The sequence below is a fragment of the Nannospalax galili genome, unplaced genomic scaffold (assembly GCF_000622305.1).
Source record: "Nannospalax galili isolate Female #2095 unplaced genomic scaffold, S.galili_v1.0 scaffold517, whole genome shotgun sequence".
NCBI classification, from domain to species: domain Eukaryota; kingdom Metazoa; phylum Chordata; class Mammalia; order Rodentia; family Spalacidae; genus Nannospalax; species Nannospalax galili.
Genome location: NW_008340098.1, coordinates 115,286 through 140,347, shown reverse-complemented (window position 1 = coordinate 140,347; position 25,062 = coordinate 115,286). Strand labels below are relative to the sequence as shown.

Below are 25,062 nucleotides of genomic sequence, written 5' to 3'. Positions count from 1 at the left end.
AAGATCAGCTAGTCTTCAGTCTACAGCAACAAGACAAACTCACCAGCAAGAGAGAAGGCAAGCAGCAAGAAGCCTGGTGGTCTCTTCTGCCTTGGCTTTTTATACGGCTGCTATCAGAAGGTAACACCCACATTTAGGGTGTGTCTTCCAGCTTCAGATGATCTAATCAAGAAGATCTCTTTCATTTCAGTTAATCCCAGATCCAGTCAAGTTGACAGCCAGGATTAGCCATCACAGATTCAAACCTGGGTTTTCTATAAGAGCAACAGTGCTCTTTAGTTGATGAACCATCTCTCCAGCCCCTAATGTGGCTAATTTTAGAATTTATTTATTTTTACTTTTGAGCTGAGTGTAGTGATGCATGCTTGCAAATCCCAGCTTCTTGGGTGGCTAAAGTATTTTAATACTTTAACAGCATTGTTGGGTTCTCAATAGGGATGAGCAAGAATTTTGTTTGTTTTTTCTTTTTCCTATCACAGAATAAGACTTGATACATGCCAGGCAAATCTAGCAGGAAATCTCTTGTCTAGAAGATAGATTTTGTTAATCTCTCTGGTCTGAGTGTTTAGTGTTAATCTAACACAACATAGTAAGACTATAATAGGACTTTAAACTTGCCATTGTCATTTCCATGGAACAAGCAAGAACAATAAAGAAATAAAGAAAAAAAAAGGCAAAAGGAGAGGCTTTTAATCTTCCTACCATTGCAACCATATTTTGATTAGGGTTTTGCTTAATTGTTTGAGATAGTCTTCTGTACAAGCTGGCCTCAAACTCCAGATGTCATCAAGGATGCCCATGAACTTGTGATCCTCCTGCCTCTGTCTAGTGAGTACTAAGATACAGGCATATGCTACCATGCTTGGGTTGTGTGATACTAGGGATTGTACCAGGTTCTTGAGCATGTTAGGTAAGAACTCTTTCTTTTTTTTTTGGTTCTTTTGAGACCCTTTAGCGCCAGCTGGCCTGGAACTTGCTATGTAGACCAGGTTGGCCTCAAACACACAGAGATCCACCTGCCTCTGCCTCCCAAGTGCTGGGATTAAAGGTGTGCACCACCGTGCCCAGCTGTGTAAGAACTCTTAATTATTGAGTTGTATGCCCAACCCCATGATGAGTCTTTCTTCATTTTTTTTTATTATATTTTACTTTTGAATATATTAGAGCAAAAACATCCCTAATGTCCACCAACAGATAGACAAAATGTACTTTATATGTGTAATGGAGTACTAGTTAGCTTTATGAAGAAGTATGCCAGGCTAGGTGGTATATACCTGTAATTACAGCACTTTGGAGGCCTCAGAGACAGGATTGTGAATTCAAGGCCAGTCTGGGCTACTGTAACGTAGAAGTCTTACCATAGCCAAGTAACCAACCAACCCAATGATTGACTCCTGGCTAAGAAGTTAGGTGGTAAACCCCTTAAAGAAGTTAGGTAGTAGACTGAGGCAGGAGGAGAGGTTAGCTTAGGCCATATAGTGAGGCCTGCCTGTACATCCCCCTTGTAAAAAAAAAAAAAAAAAGTTTGAATGAATTAATTAGAAGCGTGTATCCCTTTTAGAAGAACGTATTATAGCATTTAAATGCCTGTTTGTAATTGTAAAGCACAAAAGCATTTTAGAACTAATAGTCTGTGTGGGGTACATCCTGAAGTCTCCTCATAATGGCCTATGGCTGTTAATTCTGTGATATTAGGTTCTTTATATACCTTCATCTGCATCCTTTTTAGAGTTTGTCATTGGAGTCATTCATATATAATACATATGAAAGTTTAAAACAGTGCTGTGGGTTCAGACCCAATACCTTGCATATGCTAGCATGTTCCCCAGCCTTCCTCTCCCTACCCCTAACCCCCAGCCCCAGCCTTTATTTGGGTATTTATGTCATTTGTTAGCTCTAGTTGACTTGGTGTTTTTGTTTTAAAGTAGTTCAAGAGATTATAATTTATGACCAAACCTTTCACAGGACTCTTCAGTTATTTTAATAAAATGTAGAAGTTTGCATTTCTTTGTATTAGAGTTGTCTCTTTTTTTTTTGCTTTTTGCTTTTTGCTTTCACATAGGAAATCAAATCAGAGATTGCTATTTTGTTTTATTTAGTCTTAGATAGTTCACAGACTATTTGCCCAGAGGTTTACCATTTCTTTTTTGGTTCATCCTTTTTTGGAAACAAGTCTCCCTGTATCATACCCCAGCTGGCCTGGAACTTTCTAGTTAAACCAGGTTTCCCTTTATTTCCAAGAGTCCCCCCCCCACCCCCCCCCCCCCGCCCCCCATCTTTTAAGTTCTGAACCTCCCTCTAGCAACATTTCCCTTCAGTCTAAAGAATTTATTTTTAGGGAATGGAGAGATGACTCAGCACTTAAGGGTATTGACTACTCTTGGCAGAGGACCTGGGTTGGGTTACCAGCATCCACGTGGCAGCTAACAAGCTATAACTCCGGTTCCTCCGAATCCAAATCTGAGCCCTTTTCTGGCCTCCATGGGCATTGCACAATGCAGGCAATATACTTACACACATTTTTAAAAGTAATAAATATTAGCCAGGCATGGTGGTGCACACCTTTAATCCCAGTACTAGGGAGACAGAGGCAGGCAGCTTTTTGTGAGTTCAAGGCCAGCCTGGTCTACATAGTGAGTTCCAGGACAGCTGGAGCTACAAGGAGAACCCTGTTTCAAAAACATCAAAAAAAAAAAAGTAATAAGTATTATTAAAAATAACTTCCTTTTAGAACAGGTCTATTTCTGATTAATTTCCTTAGTTTTTCTTCATCTGAGAATGTCTATTTTATTTTCTCTTCATAGTGAAGGATATTTTTGCGTGACTTAGAATTCTTTTAGTACTTTAAAAATATCACTCCATGCTTTATTGTCTCTAGATTCTAGTGAGAAATCCTTTGAATCATTATGTTTCCATGTAATACAATTTCTGGTGAGAAATCCTTTGAATCATGTTTCTATGTAATACAATTGTTTTCAAGATATGTTTTATTGTGTTTTCTGACAGGGTCTCACTATAACCCAGGCTGGCCTGGAATTTGCAGTCCTTCTGCCTCTGTTTCCTTAGTAGTAGTGTATTATAAGCATGCACTATCCCACTTAACTTCAGGATAGTTTGCTTATGTTTAGTGTTCAGACAAATGTGTGTTTGTTAGTTTTGGTAGTGTTGGGGATTAAATTTAAGGCCTTACATGTAGGCCAGTGCTATATCACTGGACTATATCCCACCCTAGCAGTTTTATTTTAATGTGTCTAGATATGGATTTTCCTGTGTTTAGTAACTGCTAAGCTTCTTCAATCTCTGGCTTTGTTTCTGACCCAGTTTGATGAAATTTCAGCTATTCTTTATTTTTTATGTTTTGTTTTGTTTCCAGCTGTTCTTCAAATATTTTTCTTCACTGCATTCTTTTCTTCTGGGAGTTCAACGACCTGATTAATTTCTACTCTTTGTCACAGTTCTCTGAGTCTGATATGTATCTCTCTTCCCCACCATTGAGGACTTGTCATGTAACTCAAATTAGTCTTGAATTTGCCATTCTCCCAGGTACTGGAGGTGGGGGTTATTGGCGTGTAGCACACAATACTTGGCCTTAATTATTACTTTCTCCAACCTTTTGTCTCTATTTCAGATTGGGTAATTTGTTTCTCTCTCTGTACTTGCCCTGACTCTTCTTTATTATTTCCATTCAGGTTTTAAGCCTATATAGTGGAATTTTTAAATATTTGGAATCTTATCTTTTTTATTTAAGATTTATTTTTATTCTCTATGTATTGAGTGTTTTGCCTGCATGTGCACCCTGTGTGTGCTTGGTACCAGTGGAAGCCAGAAGAGGACGTCAGATTCCTTGGAACTGGATTTATATGTGGTTCTGAGCCATCTCCACAGCCCCAGAATCTTTGTCTTTATAATTAGAAAGTTCGCTTTTATTTCATTTCTTTTCTCTTTTTCTTTTCTTGGGGACAGTGTAGCCCAGGCTGACTTCAAACTCACTATGTGTCTAAGGCTGACATTGAACTCCTGATCCTCCTGCTTTTACCTCACAAGGGCTGGGATTATAGGCATGCACTACTTCATTTGGCTGTTCTGTGGGCTTGTTGTTGTGGTTGTATGTATATATTTGAAACAGGGTCTCACTATGTAGCCCCAGCTGGCCTAGAACTTGGTATATGTAGATCAGACTGCCTGGGGCTCACAGAGGTCCACCTGTATCTGCCTCCTGACTTCCTGAGTGCTAGGATTAAAGGCATGCATCACCACACCTGGCAGTTTTTATAGTTTTCTATTTCTCTACTGGAAACCTTTCTTCTTTTTTTGGTCTTTTTGGGACAGGATTTCCCTCTAGCCCCAGCTAACTAGTCTGGAACTCACTATGTAGATCAGGCTGGCCTTGAACTCACAGAGATCTGCCTGCCCCTGCCTCCTAAATGGCTGGGATTAAAGGCATGTGCCACTATGCTAAACCTTTCCACTAATTTCAAGTTTGTTTATTTATTTTATTTTATTTTATTTTATTTTATTTTATTTTTTGGTCTTTTGAGACAAGGTCTCTCACTGTAGTCCCAGCTGGCCTTGGAACTCACTATGTTGACCAGGCTGGCCTCAAACTCACAGAGATCCGCCTGCCTCTGCCTCCTGAGTGCTGGGATTAAAGGCCTGCGCCACCACGCCTGGCTAAGTTTATTTATCTTTACCTCCATGAACTGTATGTGTATGTATACAGTCAATTTTTCAAAGGCTTCCCCCCCATTTGCATATGTGTACTGGGAAGCTAACTCAGAGTTTTGTGCTTGCTAGGCACACCCTGTACCACTGAGCTATAATCCCAGTCCTTTAAGGTTTTGTTTGATTGTTTCAACATCTGGATTGACAAGGGTTTTTTTTTTTCCTTTGAAAATTCCTGTATTTTTCTAAATTGGCAAGTATTAAGAAATAAAAGATTGTGAGGCATGAGACCCTAGTTTCAGCCTCCAGCATTCCATAAACATGAGGGCATGGTGGCATAGGCCTGTAATTTCAGTACTTAGGAGGTAGAGGAAGGAGGAACAGAAGTTCAGGGTCATCCTCAACTACATTGGGAGTTCAAGGATAGCCTGGGATACATGGAAACCAGTATCAAAAGGCAAACAAAGCAAAAAACCTGAGGAATGGAGAGGTAATGTGACAGGTTGGTTTATTAGAATTCTTTGTGTGTATATTATGCCTACACTTTCCCTTCCCCCATGTTTTGTTTTTTTTGTTTTTGTTTTGAGACAGGATCTCCCTGTAGCCTCAGGTGGCCTGGAACTCCCAATAATAGAACTGGGCTGGCCTGAATGTCACAGAAATCCATCTGCCCCTACACTGGGATTAAAGGCGTGCACTACCATGCCTGGTAATCCCCCATTCTTTGAACTTTATGAGTGGGGTGGAAGTGGTTTCATTCTGTATGTCAGGACAGCAGTTAAAAAACAGCAACAGTGGCCAGGTGTGTTGGCATGCACCTTTTAATCACAACACTGGAAGGGGGAGGCAGGTGGACTTCTGTGAGTTGGAGGCCATTCTGGTCTTACATAGAGAGTTCCAGGCCAGCTAGGACTATATAATAAGAGCCTGTCTTTAAAAATAAAAAACTAAAATTAGAAGTAGCCATGATTGGGCTGGAGAGATGGCTTAGCAGTTAAGAGTACTGACTACTCTTGCAGAGGACCCGGGTTGGATTCTCAAAACCTACATGGCGGCTAACACCTGTCTGTAACTCCAGTTCCAGAGGATCTGACACCTTCTTCTGATGTCCTCTGACATTGCATGACACAAGTGTACTTACACACATGCAGGCAATATACTCATACGCTCATGCGTGGTGGCGCACACCAGTAGTCCCAGCATTTGGGAGGCAGAGGCAGGAGGATCTCTGTGAGTTCAAGACAAGCCTGGTCTACATAGTGAGTTTCAGGCCAGCTGGGGCTTTAGAGGGACCGTTTCAAAAAGGCATGAATGAATGAATGAATGAATGAATGAATGAATGAATGAATGAGTAAATAAATAAATAGAAATAGCCATGATCTTGGACTGTACAGTAGATACCTACTTTCAGAAGTTAGTATTTACCTGTTTTGGACATAGGAGAATAAATATTTCCTGATCTAGTATAGACTCTAGGAAAACATTCTTTAAACATTTTGTGATAATAAACAAGTATGTACTGTTCTGGTTAGTCTTGTTACTGTTACATAGCCTAGAGTCACCTGAGAGAAGCCTCAGTTGAGGAATTGCCTAGATTAGGTTGATCTGGGTATGTCTGTGAGGGATTGTCTTGATTATTGGTTAATGTAGGAGAGCCCAGCCCACTATGGGATGCACCGTTCCTGGACAGGTGATCCTGGTTTGTATTAAAAAAAGCTAACTATGAGCCAGTGAACCATAATATTTTTATTCTATATTTACGTATTTATACATTTTTATTACTTTTCAGCAATCATTCTATATTTACGTATTTATACATTTTTATTACTTTTCAGCAATCAGTATCTTTACAAAGTAGATCTTTTAGGGATTAGCCAGGCTGAATTGCCTCAGAGTGATCTAGAAGAGCCAATTTAAGAATGAATAATATTTTGGGCTGGCAAGATGACTCTGAGTAAAAGCACTTGCCAGACACATCTTCATTCAGTCCCTGGATCCCATGGTGAAAGGATTGGAAGGAGAGAACTGACTTCTGAAAGTTGTCCTCTGACCTCCACATTCATGACATGGCATACATGCCCCCCCCCCACACACACACTCACACTCTCTCACTCACTCATGTACACGCGCATAGATACACGGTTGGGGGTAGTGAGACCTAAAGAAAAAAAGATTAAGAATGAACTTTATGAAAAATATTTTATGTGTGTGCGTATATTGCCTGCATGTAAGTAAGTGCACCTGTGTTGTGCAATGCCCGCGGAGGACAGAAGAGGCTGTAGAATCCCCTGGAACTGGAATTATGGACAGTTGTTAGCTGCCATGTGGGTGCTGGGATTCGAACCCAGGTCTTCTGTAAGAACAGCCAGTGTTCTTAACTGCTGAGCCATCTTTCCAGCTCCTAGAATGAAGAACATTTTTTATTAAATTGATCCTGTGTTTTTCTAAAATTAGCTTCATGCCTTTGTGGTGAAGCCCCTATCTTGTTGTCTACTAGTTGTAATCGGTTTTCAAGCTTGAAAACTTCATAGGATTGTCAAAAAGATTAATATTGAATAAACACACAAAATACTTGGGTATTCATAGAAAAGGTTTTGTTGTTTGGTGTTTTTCTCTTTTCCTTTCCTATCTTTTATTTTCCCTCCCTCCCTCCTTTCCTCCTTCCTTCCTTTCCTCACTATCTATAGGATCGCATATTGCCCAGGCTGGTTTTGAATTATTGATACTCCTGCTGCCACCTCCCAAATGATGGGATTACAGGTATGCACCACTTTTCCCAGCACTGTATGTGTGTGTGTGTGTGTGTGTGTGTCTGTCTGTCTGTCTGTCTGTTTGTCTGTCTGTCTGTTTTCTTGAGATAGGATTTACTGAGTTGTCTATCTATATTGGCCTATAACTGGTAGTTGTCCTGCCTTAGCCTCCTAGATACTGGGATTACAAGCATGTCTCACTACACCCAGCAACAGCAGCAGCAGCAACAACAACAAAATATTCTTATCTATTGTTTAAATGCACACAGAATTCTGTTATGGGTCAGAGAAAAACAAAACTTAAAGCCTATAGTTGATGGCTTTATGATGGCTCCTTGAAATCAAAATGCGTGGGAAGATTACTGTAAAGACCAAGCAATACTATTATATGTACATTTGACTCTAAACTGCTTTAATAGTTATACTGTGCCATAGAATTCAAGTATTTCTTGTTTTTCCAGAGTAATTTAGTAATTTAGCTGAATTTAATTGTGTACCTTTAGACAGTGATGTTTTTGAACTAATTTATGCATTTAAAATTTTTTAAAGTTTTATGTAGCAAAATGGGAATTAGTACTAATTTGAGGGATTGTTAGTATTGCTGGAAGGGAAAGGGATACCTCAATGTTACTTACAAAGAAAAATTAAAATCTTTTTTTTTTTCCCCTCCTTTCATTTTCTTGGGTGCATTCCAACTCCAGAAGGTAAGAAGCATTACTTTATTCTAAAGTTATTAAGCATTTATAAAGCACTTGTGTATAAGTTTAATTGACCTTGCCTTTGGATGCATGATTTTTACTTCATAAAACTAATTGACCTAGAATCTAATAGTGATGTTATTGTTTCTTCACTAAATGTTCATTATTTTTTGTTCTTTGTTTTTACAGTTCATAATCATTATTTAGTCCATAATTTTAGAAAACATTAAGATTAATCACAATTGTCATTTGATTTACTAGCATTGAAATACCATTCAGCATATTAATAATTAAAGTATTGGGTCTGGAGAGATGACTCAGTGGTTAAGAGCACTGGTTGCTCTTGCAGAGGACCCAGGTTCTATTCCTAGCACCCACCCATATGGCAGCTAACAACCACCCGTAACTCCAGTTCCAGGGGAATCCAATGCTCTTTTCTGACCTCTGAGGGCTTTGCATAACAGGGGTGCACTTAAATACTTGCAGGCAAAACACTCATACACATAAAATAAAAATAATAAAATATTTTTTTAAATAATGAAAGTATGAGATTAGATACATGCATGCTAGCATTTACGTATTAGCTGTGAGATTGAAAATCTACATGCTTTGGCTGATCTAGAGACAATATTGGTAAATCTTTTATCCAAATGATAACTTGTTTTAAATCAGGCAGGTCAGGTTCGAGTCCAAGTCTGAATGTTTTACTGAATTAGGTTTCTGTCTGTGTTGACATACCATTTTAGATAATCCTTTGTTAGAGCAATTCCCTTATTATAGTGAAGTGATTTTTTCTTACTGTTATATAACCTGCCTATGCACCTTGAAATGGGAACTATAGTTACAGTTTAATCTTTTTTGACTTCAGTTAAGCTCATATATAATGACATTCATTTTTTTTTCTTTTAACTTTCTTAAAAAGAACTAAACACAGATTTACAAAGGTTCAGAGACTTGCTCAAATAAATTTAAGTACGTAGGATTTGAATGCACATCTGTGTGATGGAGTCATGGCTAAGCATTTGCCTCCCTGCATGTCCCCAAGGAGACTCTCTGACATCTTTGAGTTTCTTTTCTTGTTTTGTTCTGTTTTTGTTGTTCATTTTTCTCTTTTTATGAGATAGGATCCCAAAAAGCCCAGTTGACCTGGAACTCCCTATGTAGCTGAGGATGACCTTGAACTCCTCAACCTCCTATGAGCTAGGGTTAACTTGTGTGCCACCACATCCAGATTGTTAAGTTTCTACAGCAGTATTCCCCAGAGCTAGGGAAACTCAGAACTACTTTCCTTACAGTATTGACGCCAGAGCCTGGTTAGCTCAATAAACTGTCATTTTCCCAAATGGCAGAGTTCTTTTTCTCAAGTCGATAAAATTAACTTCTATAAGTATCTTCTGTTGTGCTATTTTGTATCATTATGTTAATTAAAGGACGCATACATGTATTCATGGATGGATGGATGGATGTGTGAATGGATGAATGCATGAATACATTCATCCATACACATACATGCGCACAGATCATATGTCCTGACTTCGAGGCACATATAATCCTCATGCCCTGGGTTCTCCATATAGCACCAGCTGACCTGGAACTCATATGGAGACCAGACTAGCCTTGTTCTCACAGAGATTCACCTGCCTCTCCCTCCTGACTGCTGAGATTAAAGGCGTGCACTGCCACACCTAGTGACATTCATCTTTAAGTAACAAGTTATGGATGGAAGTTTTGTGTGTGTGTGTGTGTGTGTGTGTGTGTGCATGCATGCATGCAGGAACATACCATGATGCTCCAGGATCCTTGATTCACTCATTGGCCTGTTGAACTCTTTGTGGCTGGGGTGGGGGTGATAGTCTTAGCCCTATAAGGACAGAGAGACTTCCTAGGCTGGGCTGCTATTGCTGCTGCTTATGGTCCCTTTTTTGTTTTGTTTTGTTGAGAATGGGGTCTTACTGTGTAGCCCCGACTAGCCTGGTATAGGCTGGCCTGGAACTTATAGAGATCAGCCTGCCTATCTCTCTTGAGTGTTGGAATTAAAGGAATGTGTCACCACAGTCTTATCCCACATGCTGGTGCCATCTAGCCTCCTTTATGTAGTATAAATATTTCAGGCTTGAAGGAATATAACTCCTAGCCAAAGCTGTTTCATAATCTCATAAGAATAAAAGGCTAGGTGCTATAGTGAACCAGTAGTTAACAGGGCCTTAGTTAGATGGGAGTTGAGTATTTCATATATATCATATGTTTAATTTTACATAAACACTGAGACATTTACCTTATAAAGACATTGAAATGGGAAGAAATCACATAACTAGTTATGAAAAGTAAATTCACATTTCTTGTCTTTTGTATAGGAGGTAGGTGATGAAGCAAGAATCTTTTTTGGCCTCACTGGTAATGAGTATTGAACCCAAGGCCTAAGAGACATGTTAGGCAAGCAGTTCGCTACTAAGCTAGATACCCAACCCCTGGGATTTAAAAAATATATATTTTATTTATTCTTTGACAATATCATGTATGTATACAATCTATCTTGATCATATTTACCCCCAACTTCTCCCACTTCCCCAGACCCCTCCTAAAATGCCCACCTCCCCCACTTTCATGTGCTTTTTTAAAAAAATTTATCCATGGTGTCTAGTTAGTGCTGTCTAAATGCACATTGGTTTGGGCCCATCCACTGGAGCACACAGGCAACCTACTAGTGGTCAAATGACTCTTTCCAGTAGCCATCAAGTGCCAAAACTCCTCAGCTAGGGATAGGGTATCATGAGTCACTTCTCGAACACCCCTACCCTCCATGCTGCAATGTTGACTGACTTAATCTTTATATAAGTCTTCTGCAGGACCACAGCTGCTGTGAGTTCAAGAGTACAATGGCATGTCTCTTCTCCTCCCATTAGAGCCCTCCCTCCCCCACAGGATCTCCCTATAAAGCTGGCTTGCCTCACACTCACAGACACCTGCCTGCTTCCACCTCCCAAGTTTTGGATTAAAGGTGTGCTTATCTATATTGTTACCAGTTATCTATTGTTTTTTAAATTATTAACTTAAATAATAGTAGTGATGCTTTTATTATCATTTGCTCTTTAATGGTATTACCACAAGTTTATACTTCAGTTTCTGTGTATCAGGAGTCCAAGTATTGCTTTATCTATGTCCTTTTGCAATGGTACAGTTAAGGTATTGCCCAGGCCTGAGTTCATAGCTGATGATTTCCAAATTCTCACAGCTGTTGGCAACTCAGATCCCTGTGGCTTATCAGATTGAGAACCTTTTCAAAGCTGATTGTTGACTAAAGGGTTCTGAGGGTTGTTTTTTTTGTTTTTGTTTTTGTTTTTTTACCATCTGGGCTTCCCCACCATGGCCACATTTACTCAAAATCAGCAAAATCGAGTCACCTGGCTAGGAAGTGGCAGTGTTACATACAGTAGTCACTAAAGTAGCATCTTGTCACTTTTGCTAAATTCTTTTGTTTAGAAAGCACAGTCATAGTCTTGTCTGCATTCAACAAGATGGAATTTCATAAAGGACTTTCCTAGGAAGTAGTGATAACGGGGGACCTTTTTAGAGTTTTAGAGTATTTTTGGCCACAGCATCCATTCTTAATACTCGCCAAAACTCAACTATGGTTGTTTCAACATGTGATGTTTTTCTTTTGTTCATGTGTGTATGGCATGCATGTATGCATGTGTGTATATGTAGACTTGAGGTTGATGCTAGGTATCTTTCTCAATTGATCTCCTTATATATTGAGGCAGGGTCTTCCAGTTGAACCCAGAGCTCATTGATTGGGCTAGTCTAGCTAGTCAGCTTGCTCTGGGGATACTCTTGTCTTAGACTTTCACATGATGGAATTACAGGCAGGCCACCACAATCACTCAGCATTGATGTAGTGCTGTGGATTTGAACTCTGGTCTTCGTGCTTTTGCATCAAATGCTTTATCTACTGAGCCATCTCCCTAGGCCTTCCAGCCCTCTTTTTTGAGACATGTATGGCCTTGAACTTGGTATCCACCTGCCTTCTGAGTGCTGGGATTTTAGGTTTATGCTGGCTCCTGAACTCAGAGATTCTTATTTTATGGTTACTCTACTATAACATTTATTACTTTAGAGTGAATAGTAATAGCATTTCCTTTAAGAACAGAATTCAGAGAAGTCTTTTTTATTTTCTCTTGTTTTTGAGACAAACTCTCATGTAGCCTAGGCTGGTCTTGAATTACCTATAAAGCCAAGGCTGGTTTGATCCTCCTGCCTTCACTTCCCAAATTCTGGGATTACTGGCATGTAACGCTATACTTGGTTTCAGAGGAATCTTTTTTTTTTTAACATGTAGGGTTAGGGTTAGGGTTGTATATTTGCAAAGCCATTGGCCATGCATGATAACACATACCTTTAATCACAGCACCCAAGAGGCAGAAGCAGGTGGATCTCTGTGAGATCGAGGCCAGCCTGGTCAACATAGCCAGTTCTAGGTTAGCTGGGGCTAAAGGGAGACCCTATGTCAAAAAAAACACAACAGAGCTCCCCAGCAGGAAGTATGCTTTGACTAATCAAATCCTCAAGATATCAAAATGCTGAAAATCCTTTTATATTAATATGTAAGAGAAACTAATTTTCTCCTTACAAGCTGTTTCACATGTTATGCAATTACTACCTATTAGCACAAATATAAATACTTAAAAAAAATTTTAGTATTTTTTATGTGTATGAGTGTATTGCCTGCATGTGTGTGAGTATACCTGTGTCATGCAATGCCTCGCCTCGGAGATCAGAAGAGGGCTTTAGATTCCCCTGAAACTGGAGTTAAGGATGGGAGTGGGTTTTCCTTTTACATGTAGGTTCTAGGGCTTAGACTCAACTCATCAAGTTTGGCAACAAACACCTGTACCTGCTGAACCATCTCACCAGTCCTAAATTTTGTTGTTTTGTTTTTTTATTTAATTTTTTTTTATCTTTTATGTGTATGTATGAGTGTTATGCCCGCATGTATGTAAGTGCACCCATGTTGTGCCTTTCCCGAGGAGGACAGAAGAGTGTGTTGTATCCCAGTCTTCTGCAAGAATAGCTGGCGCTCTTGATAGCAGAGCCATCTCTTCAGCCCACAAATTTTGTTTTATTTATTTATTTATTTTAAAAATTTTTATTTTTTGTGTCTGAGTATGTTGCTTACATGCATGTAAATGCACCCATGTTGTGCAATGCCCACGGAGGTGAGAAGAGAATGAGAAGAAGGTCTAGTTCCCCTGGGACTAGAGTTTTAGAGAGTTGTTAGCTGCCATGTGGGTGCTGGGAATCAAATCCAGGTCTTCTGCAAGAGCAGTCAGTGCTCTTAACCACTGAGCCATTTCTCCCAGCCCCACAAATTTTTTTTTAAATGGTATAGTGTTCACGATATATCTTTTGAATTTTCCACAGCTTTATTTCCTTGAAAGGAGAAGTATACTTAAAATACAGTGACTATAGTTACAGATTTTTTTTTTTCTTATTGACACGGGTCTCCCTGAAGCCCCAGCTGGTTGGTCTGGAACTCACTATGTAGTATGTAGTCCAGACTGGCCTAAAACTCAGTGAGATCCACCTGCCTCTGCTGGAATTAAAGATATGTGCCACCACACCTGGCCAGTAGTTAGTTTTATCACATCTTCACCAGATGTGTGGCCTATTTTTGTTCTAATTACTAAGCCCTAGATTAATTGTTTTGTTTTTCTCTTTGCCTTAGAGCACTGTATGTACAGGTCTGTAATTTCTCATTTGTAATTATAATCTTCTTAAATGCTTGAAAAACGAAGTTTCTTCATGCAGTTAGCATCAGAAATCACTTGACACTACTGTTCTTTTTTCATATTTTATTATTTTATGTGTATGACTGCATTGCCTCCATGTGTGTAAGTGCACCCATGTCATGCAGTGCCCACAGAGGTTAGAAGAGGGCGACAGATCCCCAGGAACTGGAGTTACAGACAGTTGTTAGCCACCATGTGGGCGCTGGGATTCGAACCTGGGTCCTCTGCAAGAGCAGCCAATGCTCTTAACCACTGAGCCATCTCTCCAGCCCGGCAAAAATGTCTTTGAATTGACATGAAAGTGTATGTGACATTGTCTATCAGATTTGAGTGTTCACTTTTCATTACATTTGAGTATGGGATATTACGCCTAATCTTGGCAATGTTGAATAATCTATGGTATGTTGTATGCAAGACCCTGTCTCAGAAAACCAGAACTAAAGTTTTTGTGCCTGAAATGTTTGCCATGTTTCAGATCAGAGATTGTACACCTGTATCTGGCTTTGTTGTTGTTTAGGCAGGGTGTCAGGTAGCAAGGATGATTTTGAGCTTTTGATCTCCTGCCTTCACTTTCCAATTGCTGGGCTTACAACATATGCCGCCAAGCTTAGTATATTTGCTATTGTGCTGAGCATAGACCCCCCCAAGGCTTTGTGCTCTTTAACTGCTGAGCCATCTCTCCAACGTTGATTGTTTGTATTTTCTTAAAAGAAGCTCTTCTTAGGACTCTTAGTCTTTTGCTTTCTGTGTGTTTTGCAGTTAATTATTCTAACTATGTATTCCCTATGATTTTGTTGATTGTAATTTTATTCTGCATAGAAACCTTTATTTTTGTATAAGTCAACATGGTTCTTTTGTAGTTATGAGGGTTTTTTTTTTTCCTTTTGTAGAATAGTTTTTATCTGTCTTCAAGTTACAGTATTTTCTTTCAATACCTTTTACTTTTATACTTTATTCTTTAATCCATTTGGAATGTGTTTTCTTTGTTTTCCTTCTGTTGTAGGGAATGCAAGATTTCTTTTAAGTGTTTGATACACCAAGTATCACTGAACAGAAAACAGTGGACATACATTTGTGCTCTCCTGAGCTCAGAAAACCCTTATATCTAGAGACAGCCAAGATATTTCGGACTTACTTAATTGTATATGGGTATAATTTTTATTTTTTTTCTGTGTGTGTGTGTGTGTGTGTGTGTGTGTGTGTGTGTGTGTTAATTGCCTTGTTTTTTGTTTTTTTCCGGATCTGAGGACGGAACCCAGGGCCTTGTGCTTGCTAGGCAGGCACTCTACCACTGAGCTAAATCCCCAACCCCATGTGTGGTATGTGTATGTGTTCATGTAGGTATGCCTGTGAGTGTGGCAGTCAGGGTGACATAAAGTGTCTTCCTCAATTACTTTCTGCCTCATTTTTTTCAACCTGGAGCTCATAGATTTAGACTTGCTGGCCAATGAGCTCCAGTGATGTCCAGTGATCTTCTTGTCTTAATGTCTTTTTCTCCAGCCCCATCCATCTTATTTGCAGCCTTTTTAGTGGACTTGGTTTTGGTTTATTGAGTATAGCCAGCAGAGAACTGAGAGGGAGATGAATTGGGAATGTGCATTTAAGTTGCCTTGTTCCTTGGTTATTACAAGAAATTTTAAAAAGAAAAACAGAAAGAAACAACAACAAAAAATACTTGAGTCTCCCAATAGAGACTCTAGACCACTCCCCATTTATATTTTTTATGTGAACTTTTTATGTATTTCCCTTAGATACATGAATATGTTGTCTTTACATATTTCAGCACTATGAAACTAGAGAGATGGCTCAGTGGTTAAGAGCACTGGCTGCTCTTGCAGAGGATCCAAGTTTGGTTCTCAGCACCCACATGGAAGCTAACAGCCATCCATAATTCCAGTTCCAGGGGATCTGACACCCTCTTCTGACCTCCAGGGGCATTGTATGACACAGGTGCACTTACATACATGCAGACAGTATATTCATACACACAAAAAAATTCTGTATAAGCCAGACATAGTGACTCATGCCTGTAATCCCAGTACTTGGAAGCCTAAAGCAGTATCGTTTTGAGTTTGATGCCAGCCTGGTCTATACAGGGAGTTTTATACCCATGTAGACCTTGGTATGGGGTGCAGAGTAAGATCCTATCCTATCCTATCTAAAACTGAAAAAGCAGTCAGGCGTGGTGGCACATACCTTTAATCCCAGCACTTGGGAGGCAGAGGCAGGTGGTTCTATGTGAGATCAAGACCTGCTTGGTCTACATAGCGAATTTCAGGCCATTTACAGGGAGACCCTGTCTAAAAAAATTTTTTTAAGAAACTCCCCAATTTGAAGCTTTTTATTATCTATCTCTAATCTTTTTCCATTTCATAAAAGCTACAAGTTAATCATCTGAGATAAACATAATTTCATTCATTTCTTGATAGCCTACACTTTGATATAGTATAATAAACCCTTTTTTGTTTTTCTAGACAGGGTTTTATTCTGTAGCCCAAGCTAGCTGCCATCCTCCAGCCTCAGCCTCTAGAGTATTATGATTACAAATGTGAGTCACCATGCCCAGCTATATTGTTTAATACATGTAGCTTTATGCTTAAAAAAAAATACATTGCTTATAGTTACTTTCATATTTCTTAACATGTTAGTAATTAGCAAAAAGTCAACATTAGACTCACACGAAAACATCAGCACCATTTCCTTAATGCAGAGACAAACCATGACTAGGAATGCCTGTTACTAATTTTTATTGCTTTCGGGAACAGGTAGAGGAACACAAAAAAGATAGGAAAATAAGACCTGATTACAATTGGCAATGAATTTTTCCCTCTTAGGCTCATGGTGTATAGCAGAGGCTAGCAATGAAATTGTGATAATTTACTTCAGGCTCCTAAGTGCTGGGATTACAGTTCTGTGCCATCATGCTACCATTCAGAAATTATACACACGCACGCGCATGCCTTTAATCCCAGCAGAGGCAGGTGGATCTCTGAGATCTAGGCTAACCTTGTCTGTATAGTGAGTTCCAGGCTAGTGGGAACTACAGGGAGACCCTGCCTCAAAAAAATAAATAAATCAATAAAAGAAGTGATCTCCTGATAGGTTTAAGTACAAGAAATGATGTCAGTTTAGTTTTACTGATCAGATTTAGTTTGGTGCACTGTATGCAATTGGATAAATATCGTTTGAATCTCTTTGTGTGTGTGTTCCACTTTTGTGTACATTTATAAAGCTTCATTTACAAATAGTAGATTTACACAATAAATGTATGATACTGCTTTATGTTTGTTTATTTTGATACATGAATATGTTGTTTTTTACCTAAGTGCCTGGCCTTTGATACACTTTTTATAGTATAAATAAAAACTTGTTCAAACAAAGGCATGTTGACCAATTATAAGATTTAAGTCAGAGCCAGATGTGTTGGCACATGCCTTCAGTCCCAGCACTGGAGAGGCAGAGGCAGGTGAATTTCTGTAAGTTCAAAGCTAGCCTGGTCTACATAATGAGTTCCAGGCCAGCTGGGGCTACAGGGAGACCCTGTCTCAAAAAGACCAAAAAAAAAAAAAAGAATAAGTCAGAATCACAAAGAATATTCAAAGACAAAATAATCCCTATGTTCCTTTTTTTTCCTTTTTACTTTGCAGTGGGACTTCCCCTCTTGCGTGCCTAAATGCAATGCTACACACAAACTCCCGAGGTGAAGAGGGCATCTTCTATAAAGTTCCAGGTAGAATGGGAGTTTATACATTGAAGGTAAGTATTTTTATCAGGGAGCCATTTAAAAAGAAAAAAATAGTGACAACATATAAATAATACTGGAGTCATAGAGAATTATTTTATGTGTATGAGTGTTATGCCTGCATGTATGTAAGTGTACCTGTGTGTGCAATGCCCAGGGAGGCCAGAAGAGGGCATCAGATTCCCTAAAACTGAAGTTATAAACAGTTGTTAACTGCCATGTGGGTGCTGGCGATTTTCCAGCCCTGAGAATTGTGTTCTTCATTTCCAAGAAGAAATAATATTTCAACTGTGAAATAAGTAAATTTATAAATAATTTGGGGGGTGTTCTGGGAATTGAACTCTGGGCCCCATGAGTACTAAACACTTGCTCTACCATAGGGCATTCCCCCCATATTTTTTGTTTTTGTTTTGGAGGTCTTTCTGTTTTGGTTTTTGGAGATGGGATCTCACTATGTAGCCCCAGCTGGCCTAGAGCTCGCTCTGTAGACCAGGCTGACTTTGATCTCGTAGAGATCTGCTTGCCTCTGCCTCCTGGGTGCTGAGTGCTGAGCATGCATCATATACTTATTTTAGAGCCTTCCAATATTTGAGTGATAATTGAATATTTTGTTGAATATCTTCCCTAGAGCCCTAGATGGTTTATATTACTTGTTGACTTCCCCACTATAACTTTCAGGTGTGGTTATTAATTCTTCTTTTTAAATGGAGAAAACTTAAGTTCAGAAGATTGAATCTCTTGACAGTGTTGGCCATATTGTATCAGAACAAAAATATAAATACTGTTCTGACTGAATTCTCAAGTTTGTTCTACCCTGGCTGGCTGATATCTTGTTCCCACATTTAAGGAAGACCAATCCAAATGACCTTATGTAGGACAGACAATTTATTAACTCATACCACTAAATATTCTAAGGGAATCCAGGCTGGATCTATGTGATCAAAACGTCATCTGGCCTTGATCTCTGTTATTTCCTTTAACTTTATTCTCAGTCAGGAATCCATTCAGAGACTACTCTGCAAGCTGTAAGTCTAGAGAGACAAGAATATAGTAACTAAAGCAAGAGTCCTCCCACCTCATTCAGATTTGACTTTTGGTTTGACTCGGCCCATGTGACATCATACCTTAATGATGGCTGTTGCCAAATGTAGTGATTATTCTCACTGCTCAGTCTTTGGGTCATTGTCACTCTTGACAGAAAATTGAGATTAAGCTGGTACCAGCCTGATGAATTAAGGAAAGGAATGTTCCTCAAAGGAAGTTTATCAGCAAATGGAGAATGAATGTTTGGAGACCATGACTCCCAATATGACATATCTGTAGGGGACTCTATTCCTTGTTGCCTTTTAGCTCAGAGCTCGTCATCACAATGCTCAGTGGGAATATGGAACCCACTAACATTAAAAAAACATCTAATCTAGGCTGCTGAGATGGCTCAGAGAGTAAAGGTATTTGATACCAAGCCTAACTACCTGTTTCTGATCCTCAAGATCCACATAGTGGAAAGAGAGAACCAACTCCAACAAATCTGTCCTCCAACTTCCATTTGTGTGCTATAGGAAGCTTGTGCCCAGTCACATACACACATAATAAATAATGGAAAACAAAAATTCAATATTTTAATACCTGAGCATGGTAGTTTGTTTTGCACTTATAAATATTTGTACTTAGGAGGAGGCAGAGGCAAAAGGATCATTATGAGCTCAAGATCAGCCTGAGCTATAATAGTGAATTCAAGGCCAGTCTGGTCTATATAGCAAACCCCTATCTATTTTGTTTTTGGCCTTTTGTTTGCTTGGACTTTTTGAGACAGCTCTCCCTATAACCTCAGCTGGCTGGAACTCATTATGTAGACCAGACTGGCCTTGAACTCACAGAGATCCACCTGGCTCTGCTGGGACTAAAGGCCTGAACCACCAAGCCCGGCAAGGTGGTTTGTCTTTTAAAATCTTACTGCCTTCTGATAGTTCCTGTCGGTTTACTCTATTTAAATTCTAGGTTAAATAGAGAATTTTAATACCAAATGGAACTTTTATTTATTTTTTCTTTGAGAGCTTAGCCATTCTAGACCTTCCATGATTTTAATTACATTAAATGTCTACTCTGTTACAGATTTAGGAAGGAAAAACCCAAAATGTTTTTTCTATGTTCATATACCACTTAGAACAGTACTTCTAATGCCAGGTATCAGGGGGGCTTCTCATACACATCCATCTGGCATCAGCTGGGCATCCTTTATTTTAAATCCCCTCATTTTCTTGAGAGGTTAGGGTGACTGTTTCAACTTATCATATAACTTTTTAGTCGAATCCCATAAAGAGTCATCTCATATACTAGCTAGGGGCTCAGTACCAAATACTACCCTTCACTTCAGCTGCCTGTTGTGACCTAGGTTGTGACCTAACCTCTGACAGACCAGCTGTAATTGGAGTTCCATGACCTTCTATTATTTGATTAACTTGCCAGGATTGCTCACGGATGTTACAAAGAATGTAGATAAGACATGGATAAAGTGAAGTGTGATCAGTGGGTATGGGAGCTCTCTTGGCATACCCACCTCCAAACACCTACATGATTTTGGCTGTGTGCAAACTCATCCAAACCGCTGAGCCTTTATAGACTTTTTTTATGGAGAATTTGTTTTATGGGCATGGCTATGTCATTGGCCGTTAGTGATCAACTCAACTTTTAGCACACACACACACCCTCCTTCTCTTGAGAGGTTGGCTGACTGTTCCAACTTTGTACAACTTTTTAGTCGAATCCCACTAATCAGACAGGAGCCCATAAAGAGTCATCTCATTAAAACAAATGATGTACCTATTACTTGGGAGATTCCAAGGGTTTTAGGAACACTGTGTCTGGAACTGGGGTCAAAGACCACATACCAGAACAAAAGATTCTCCTAGTTGCCATTATTGATCAAGAAATTATTAAAGTTTTGGAACTCTTATGTCAAGAACTCATAGTTCAAATAATGTTAGTTATTATATCACAGTAGCAAGTCTATATGCCAGAAATAGTAGAGGCTATGATGGATAAACTATTGTTCTTAATCTCTGTAAAAGACACAGTTATTGAAACAACTTCATATTTATAAGATACACTGTCAAATTGTACCCTGATAATGAAGCAAAATAAAGATTTTGAATAAAGGGATCTAGAGAGTTTGTGTTATGTGCTTGCAAGTTTATGTACTTGCAAGATTTAAACTGGGCTTGAACATATGAGGGCCTTCCAAAATATGAGAGTAGCTCAAATAAAAGTGTAGATAGAATTCAGAATGGATTTAGAAATAGAGGAAATTGGATTAAATGATAATCATCAGAGTTAAGAAAAATGATAAACATTAGGTAGAGATGAAGCTTTTATCCTGATTGACCTGTGTGTGTGTATCTGTGTCTCTGTGTATATGTCTATTTTGAGGGTGGGAGCTGTTGAATAGATGCAGAGGTCTTCAGGAAGAACAATCACATCTGTGTTTGAAGGTTTTCAAGGATAAATTTCATTATGAAACAAGAAAAAGGTGGTTATAGTTGTTTGCAGGAGGAAGTCAGGGAGTTGTAAAAGAGACAGAGAAATAGAACACATTGCATATGGCGTGAGTAAAAGGGGGTAAAAAGGTTCTGAGATTTGAGACATGAGCAGTTGATCCCAGAGGGATCACAAGTTTTTTGCAAAAAGAAGATAATTATATTTGTATTTCAGATACTTGTTGAACCTACAGGTCAAGATGTCTGGCTGGCAACTAACTCTATAAAAGCTGTCCTGCATTTTGAAGGAAGGAATATAAAAATATGGGGTCTGTATTTTAAGAAAGTGTATAACATAAGAGATGGATTAGAGAGAACCTTAAGTGGAAATAACTGTTCATTTACTAGATCAGAGTTTATGGTCTTGGGTATAATGTCATATGGGTGCCAGTTACACAGTAGGGTCACATTTTTGTATCCGATTATTTTTTAATGTGATTATTATAATAATTAGATGGGACAATAAAATACTGGTGGGAAGAAAATTCATAACATAGAAATAACATTCACTAATCATTTATTTGTGTGCAAATAGCAACTAATATTTATTGAGTTCTTTGGGGCACTGTGGTAAACATTTTATATTAATTAGCTCATTTAATTTCTGAATGACTTTTTAAGGTAGGTACTGTTATCACCACCTTACAGACTAAAATTAAGGGATAAGAGATAAAGACTTAGACCAAGGCTTTGTGAAAGCCTTGCTTCCCTAGCCTGTTGATATTCAACTACTGTGTCATGTTTTTCACATACTCATAGGGAACAGTTAACCTTTTAGGTTAGCATTCTCATTATGAAGAACTGAAGCTAAAGAGACTGTTGTGATTCTTTAAAAAAAAAAAAAAAAAGAAGAAAGAAAGAAAGAAAAGACAAAAAAGGGCAGTTCCTTTGCTTGGTGCTTATTAACCAATATTAAGGAACCAGTTAGATGAAAATAATGCACTGCTCTTATTCTCCAGACCGTAATTCTGTAATTGAATTCAGAATTCATAGGGTAACTACACACACAATTATACCATGCATGGGCAGAGAAAGATTTCCAACAAAATTATTATTACTATTATTATTTTAGAATCTGAGCATTTTATCACTTAACCTGGATTTTTTTTTTTTTTTTGTCTTTTTGAGACAGTGTCTCCCTGTAGCTCCAGCTGTCGTGGAACTCACTATGTAGACCAAGCTGGCTTCGAACTCACAGAGATCCACCTGCCTCTGCCTCCAGAGTGCTGGGATTAAAGGTGTGCACCACCACGCCCAGCAACCTGGATTTTTATCTGCCAAGTTCTGGGTAATTTCACCTTGTGTATTATGCCTGCATATAAATGTTGGATATAATTATTAACTTACTTGACCCCCAAAAAGAGAAATGGCAGGAATTAGAAGGTATTTGGTGGTTTTATCTTATAATACTAAAAAATTAATCAGTAGTCAATTAAGTTATAATATTGCATATTAGAAATTTGATTTCAGTTTGAAAAATTGGTAAATAATCCTAACTGAATGCCTACATTTCAGAAAGATGTGCCAGATGGGGTGAAAGAGCTGTCAGAAGGTTCAGAAGAAAGCAGTGATGGTCAATCAGACTCTCAGAGTTCTGAGAACAGCAGCAGCAGCAGTGATGGTGGCAGCAACAAAGAGGGGAAAAAGAGCAGGTGGAAAAGGAAAGGTAAAGCTACTGAATACTATAGGACAGTGCTTTATTGCTCTTTCCTCAAACCAGTCAGTTTCTTGCCTTTATCCTTTGGATTACTGGTTTACAGTAGTTTTCTTTTTCTGCAGTGATGGAAATGCTTATGTCTAAACTGTCAAACACAACATAATAGCCACTGGCTACATGGCCTTTTTTATTTGGTGGTGGTGGGGTTCTTATTGAGACAGAGTCTCCTTGCAGTCCCAGCTAGCCTGGAACTTGCTATGTAAACCAGGCTGGCCTGGAACTCACAGAGATCCTCTTGCCTCTGCCTCCCGAATCCTGGAATTAAAGACGTGTGCCACCATACCCGGCTTACATGAACTTTTCTATGGCTAGTGTGACTGAAGGATTTTTATTTTACTTTTTTTCTTTTTGAGACAGGGTCTCCCTATAGCCCAAGCTGGTCTGGAACTCACTATATAGACTAGGCTGGCCTTGAACTTACAGAGATCTGCCTGCCTCTGCCTGCCGAGTGCTGGGATCAAAGATGTGTACCACCATGCCTGACTGAGGGATTTTTCAAAGATGTCCTTCTCTTTTAGGGACTGGAGTGATAGCTTGGTGGGTAACATGCTTGCCATGCAAGCATAAAGAACTGAATTTGGATCTCCAGCACCCACATATCTGTAACCCCAATGAGGGAAGATAAAGGGATAGGCAATTCATAGGAGCTTGCTGAGCAGCCAGTTTAGCCAAAGCAGAGAATTCAAGTTCAGTGAGAGACCATTTCTCAAAAAATAAAACAGAGATGTTGGGATGCTGGCTCAGTGGATAAAGGTTTTGGTTTGTAACCATGAAGACCACAGGTCAAATCCCCAGATCCCATGTAAAAGTTGAGCAGGCATGGCAGGCAGCCTCCTGTAATCTGAGCATTTGGAAGCAAAGACAAGAGATCTTTGTGGCAAGCTGACTAACAATCTTAGCCAAAATTGGAAAGCTAAGGGTTCAACAAAAGGCCCTGCCTCAATAAAGTGGAGAACAGTCAACATCAACTTTGCATATTCAGGCACACCCATGCACACTTATATGTACTATATGCACTATACATGCACTGAAAAGGAAGAAAAAAAGGTAGAGAGCAATCAAGGAAGACCTTCAGTCTAGTCTCTTCCTTCAGGGGTGAGTGAGCATGTACAGACACTCACTCCCACACTACATGCACAAATATCCTTTTTGGGGACACTTTGAAGTTCCAACTTAGTGGTAAGTATACATAATTCTCATGGACTTTCCACCCTACATTTGCACATATAGGCCAGTGTTGAAGGTCCCTCATCTGAGTAGTGTATTTGTGGTCCTTATTGTTTGTGGGGATCCCCCCCTTCACTTGCTTTTGGCTTTTTGGGACAGGGTCTTGCCATCTATCCCTGGGTAGTTTACAGCTCAGTATGTAGACCAGGCTGGCATTAATTGTGCAATCCTTCTGGCTCTCTCTTTAGTGTGGGACTTCCTGGTATGAAGCCACCTTTTGTTTTGTTTTGTTTTGTTTTTGACTGTCATGTTTGTCTCCTGTCCCTTTGGTTTGTTTTAACATTTGTTACAGTTGACAAATGTACACTGGTACATTTTTATCGCCCAGAATCCATAGTTTACATTAGAATTCACTCTTGGTGGAATACATTCTTAAGACTTTGGGCATACATAATTTTAAAAAACATGTATTCACCATTTGAATATCATACAGAACATTTTCACTGTCCTAAAGTCCTCTCTGCTGTATCTACACAATCTTGTCTGGTCGTTCCTGGTAACCTCTGATATTTTTTAAACCTATATTCATAGTTTTGCCTTTTCTAGACTGTCATAAAGTTGGAATCTTTTCAGATTGGCATCTCTTTTAAAATTACATATATGGGGCTGGAGAGATGGCTCAGTGGTTAAGAACACTGGCTGTTCTTGCAGAAGACCCAGGTTCAAATCCCAGCACCCACATGGCAGCTAACAACTGTCCGTAACTCCAGTTCCAGGGTATCCGACAGCCTCCTCCGTGGGCATTGCATGACACGGGTACACTTACCTACATGTGGGCAATACATGCATACACATAAAATGAAAATAATAAATACTTAAAATTATGTTTACTTGTTATTTGTGTGTTTGTACACAATTCCATGGCTTGTATATAGTGGTCAGAGCACAATTTGAAAAGTTTGATTCTTCTTCCACCATGTGGGTCCTGGGGATTAAATTCAGGTCTT

At 39.1% G+C, this 25,062-nt stretch overlaps 1 protein-coding gene across 4 annotated transcripts in view; it reads left to right on the top strand.

Moving 5' to 3' along the window:
- The window catches only part of Asxl2 (ASXL transcriptional regulator 2), a 111,461-nt gene that overhangs the window by 31,034 nt on the left and 55,365 nt on the right, over nt 1–25,062 (top strand). For 2 of the 4 annotated variants that reach the window (XM_029564455.1, XM_017798637.2), the window contains 2 exons: nt 17,544–17,652; nt 22,687–22,837. In XM_029564455.1, coding sequence (XP_029420315.1) covers nt 17,575–17,652; nt 22,687–22,837 — 229 coding nt within the window. In that variant the 5' untranslated portion in view covers nt 17,544–17,574. Of the gene's footprint in view, nt 1–117; nt 121–17,543; nt 17,653–22,379; nt 22,460–22,686; nt 22,838–25,062 lie in introns of those variants that run through there. The other 2 variants (XM_008834991.3, XM_029564456.1) reach the window with 2 other exon arrangements.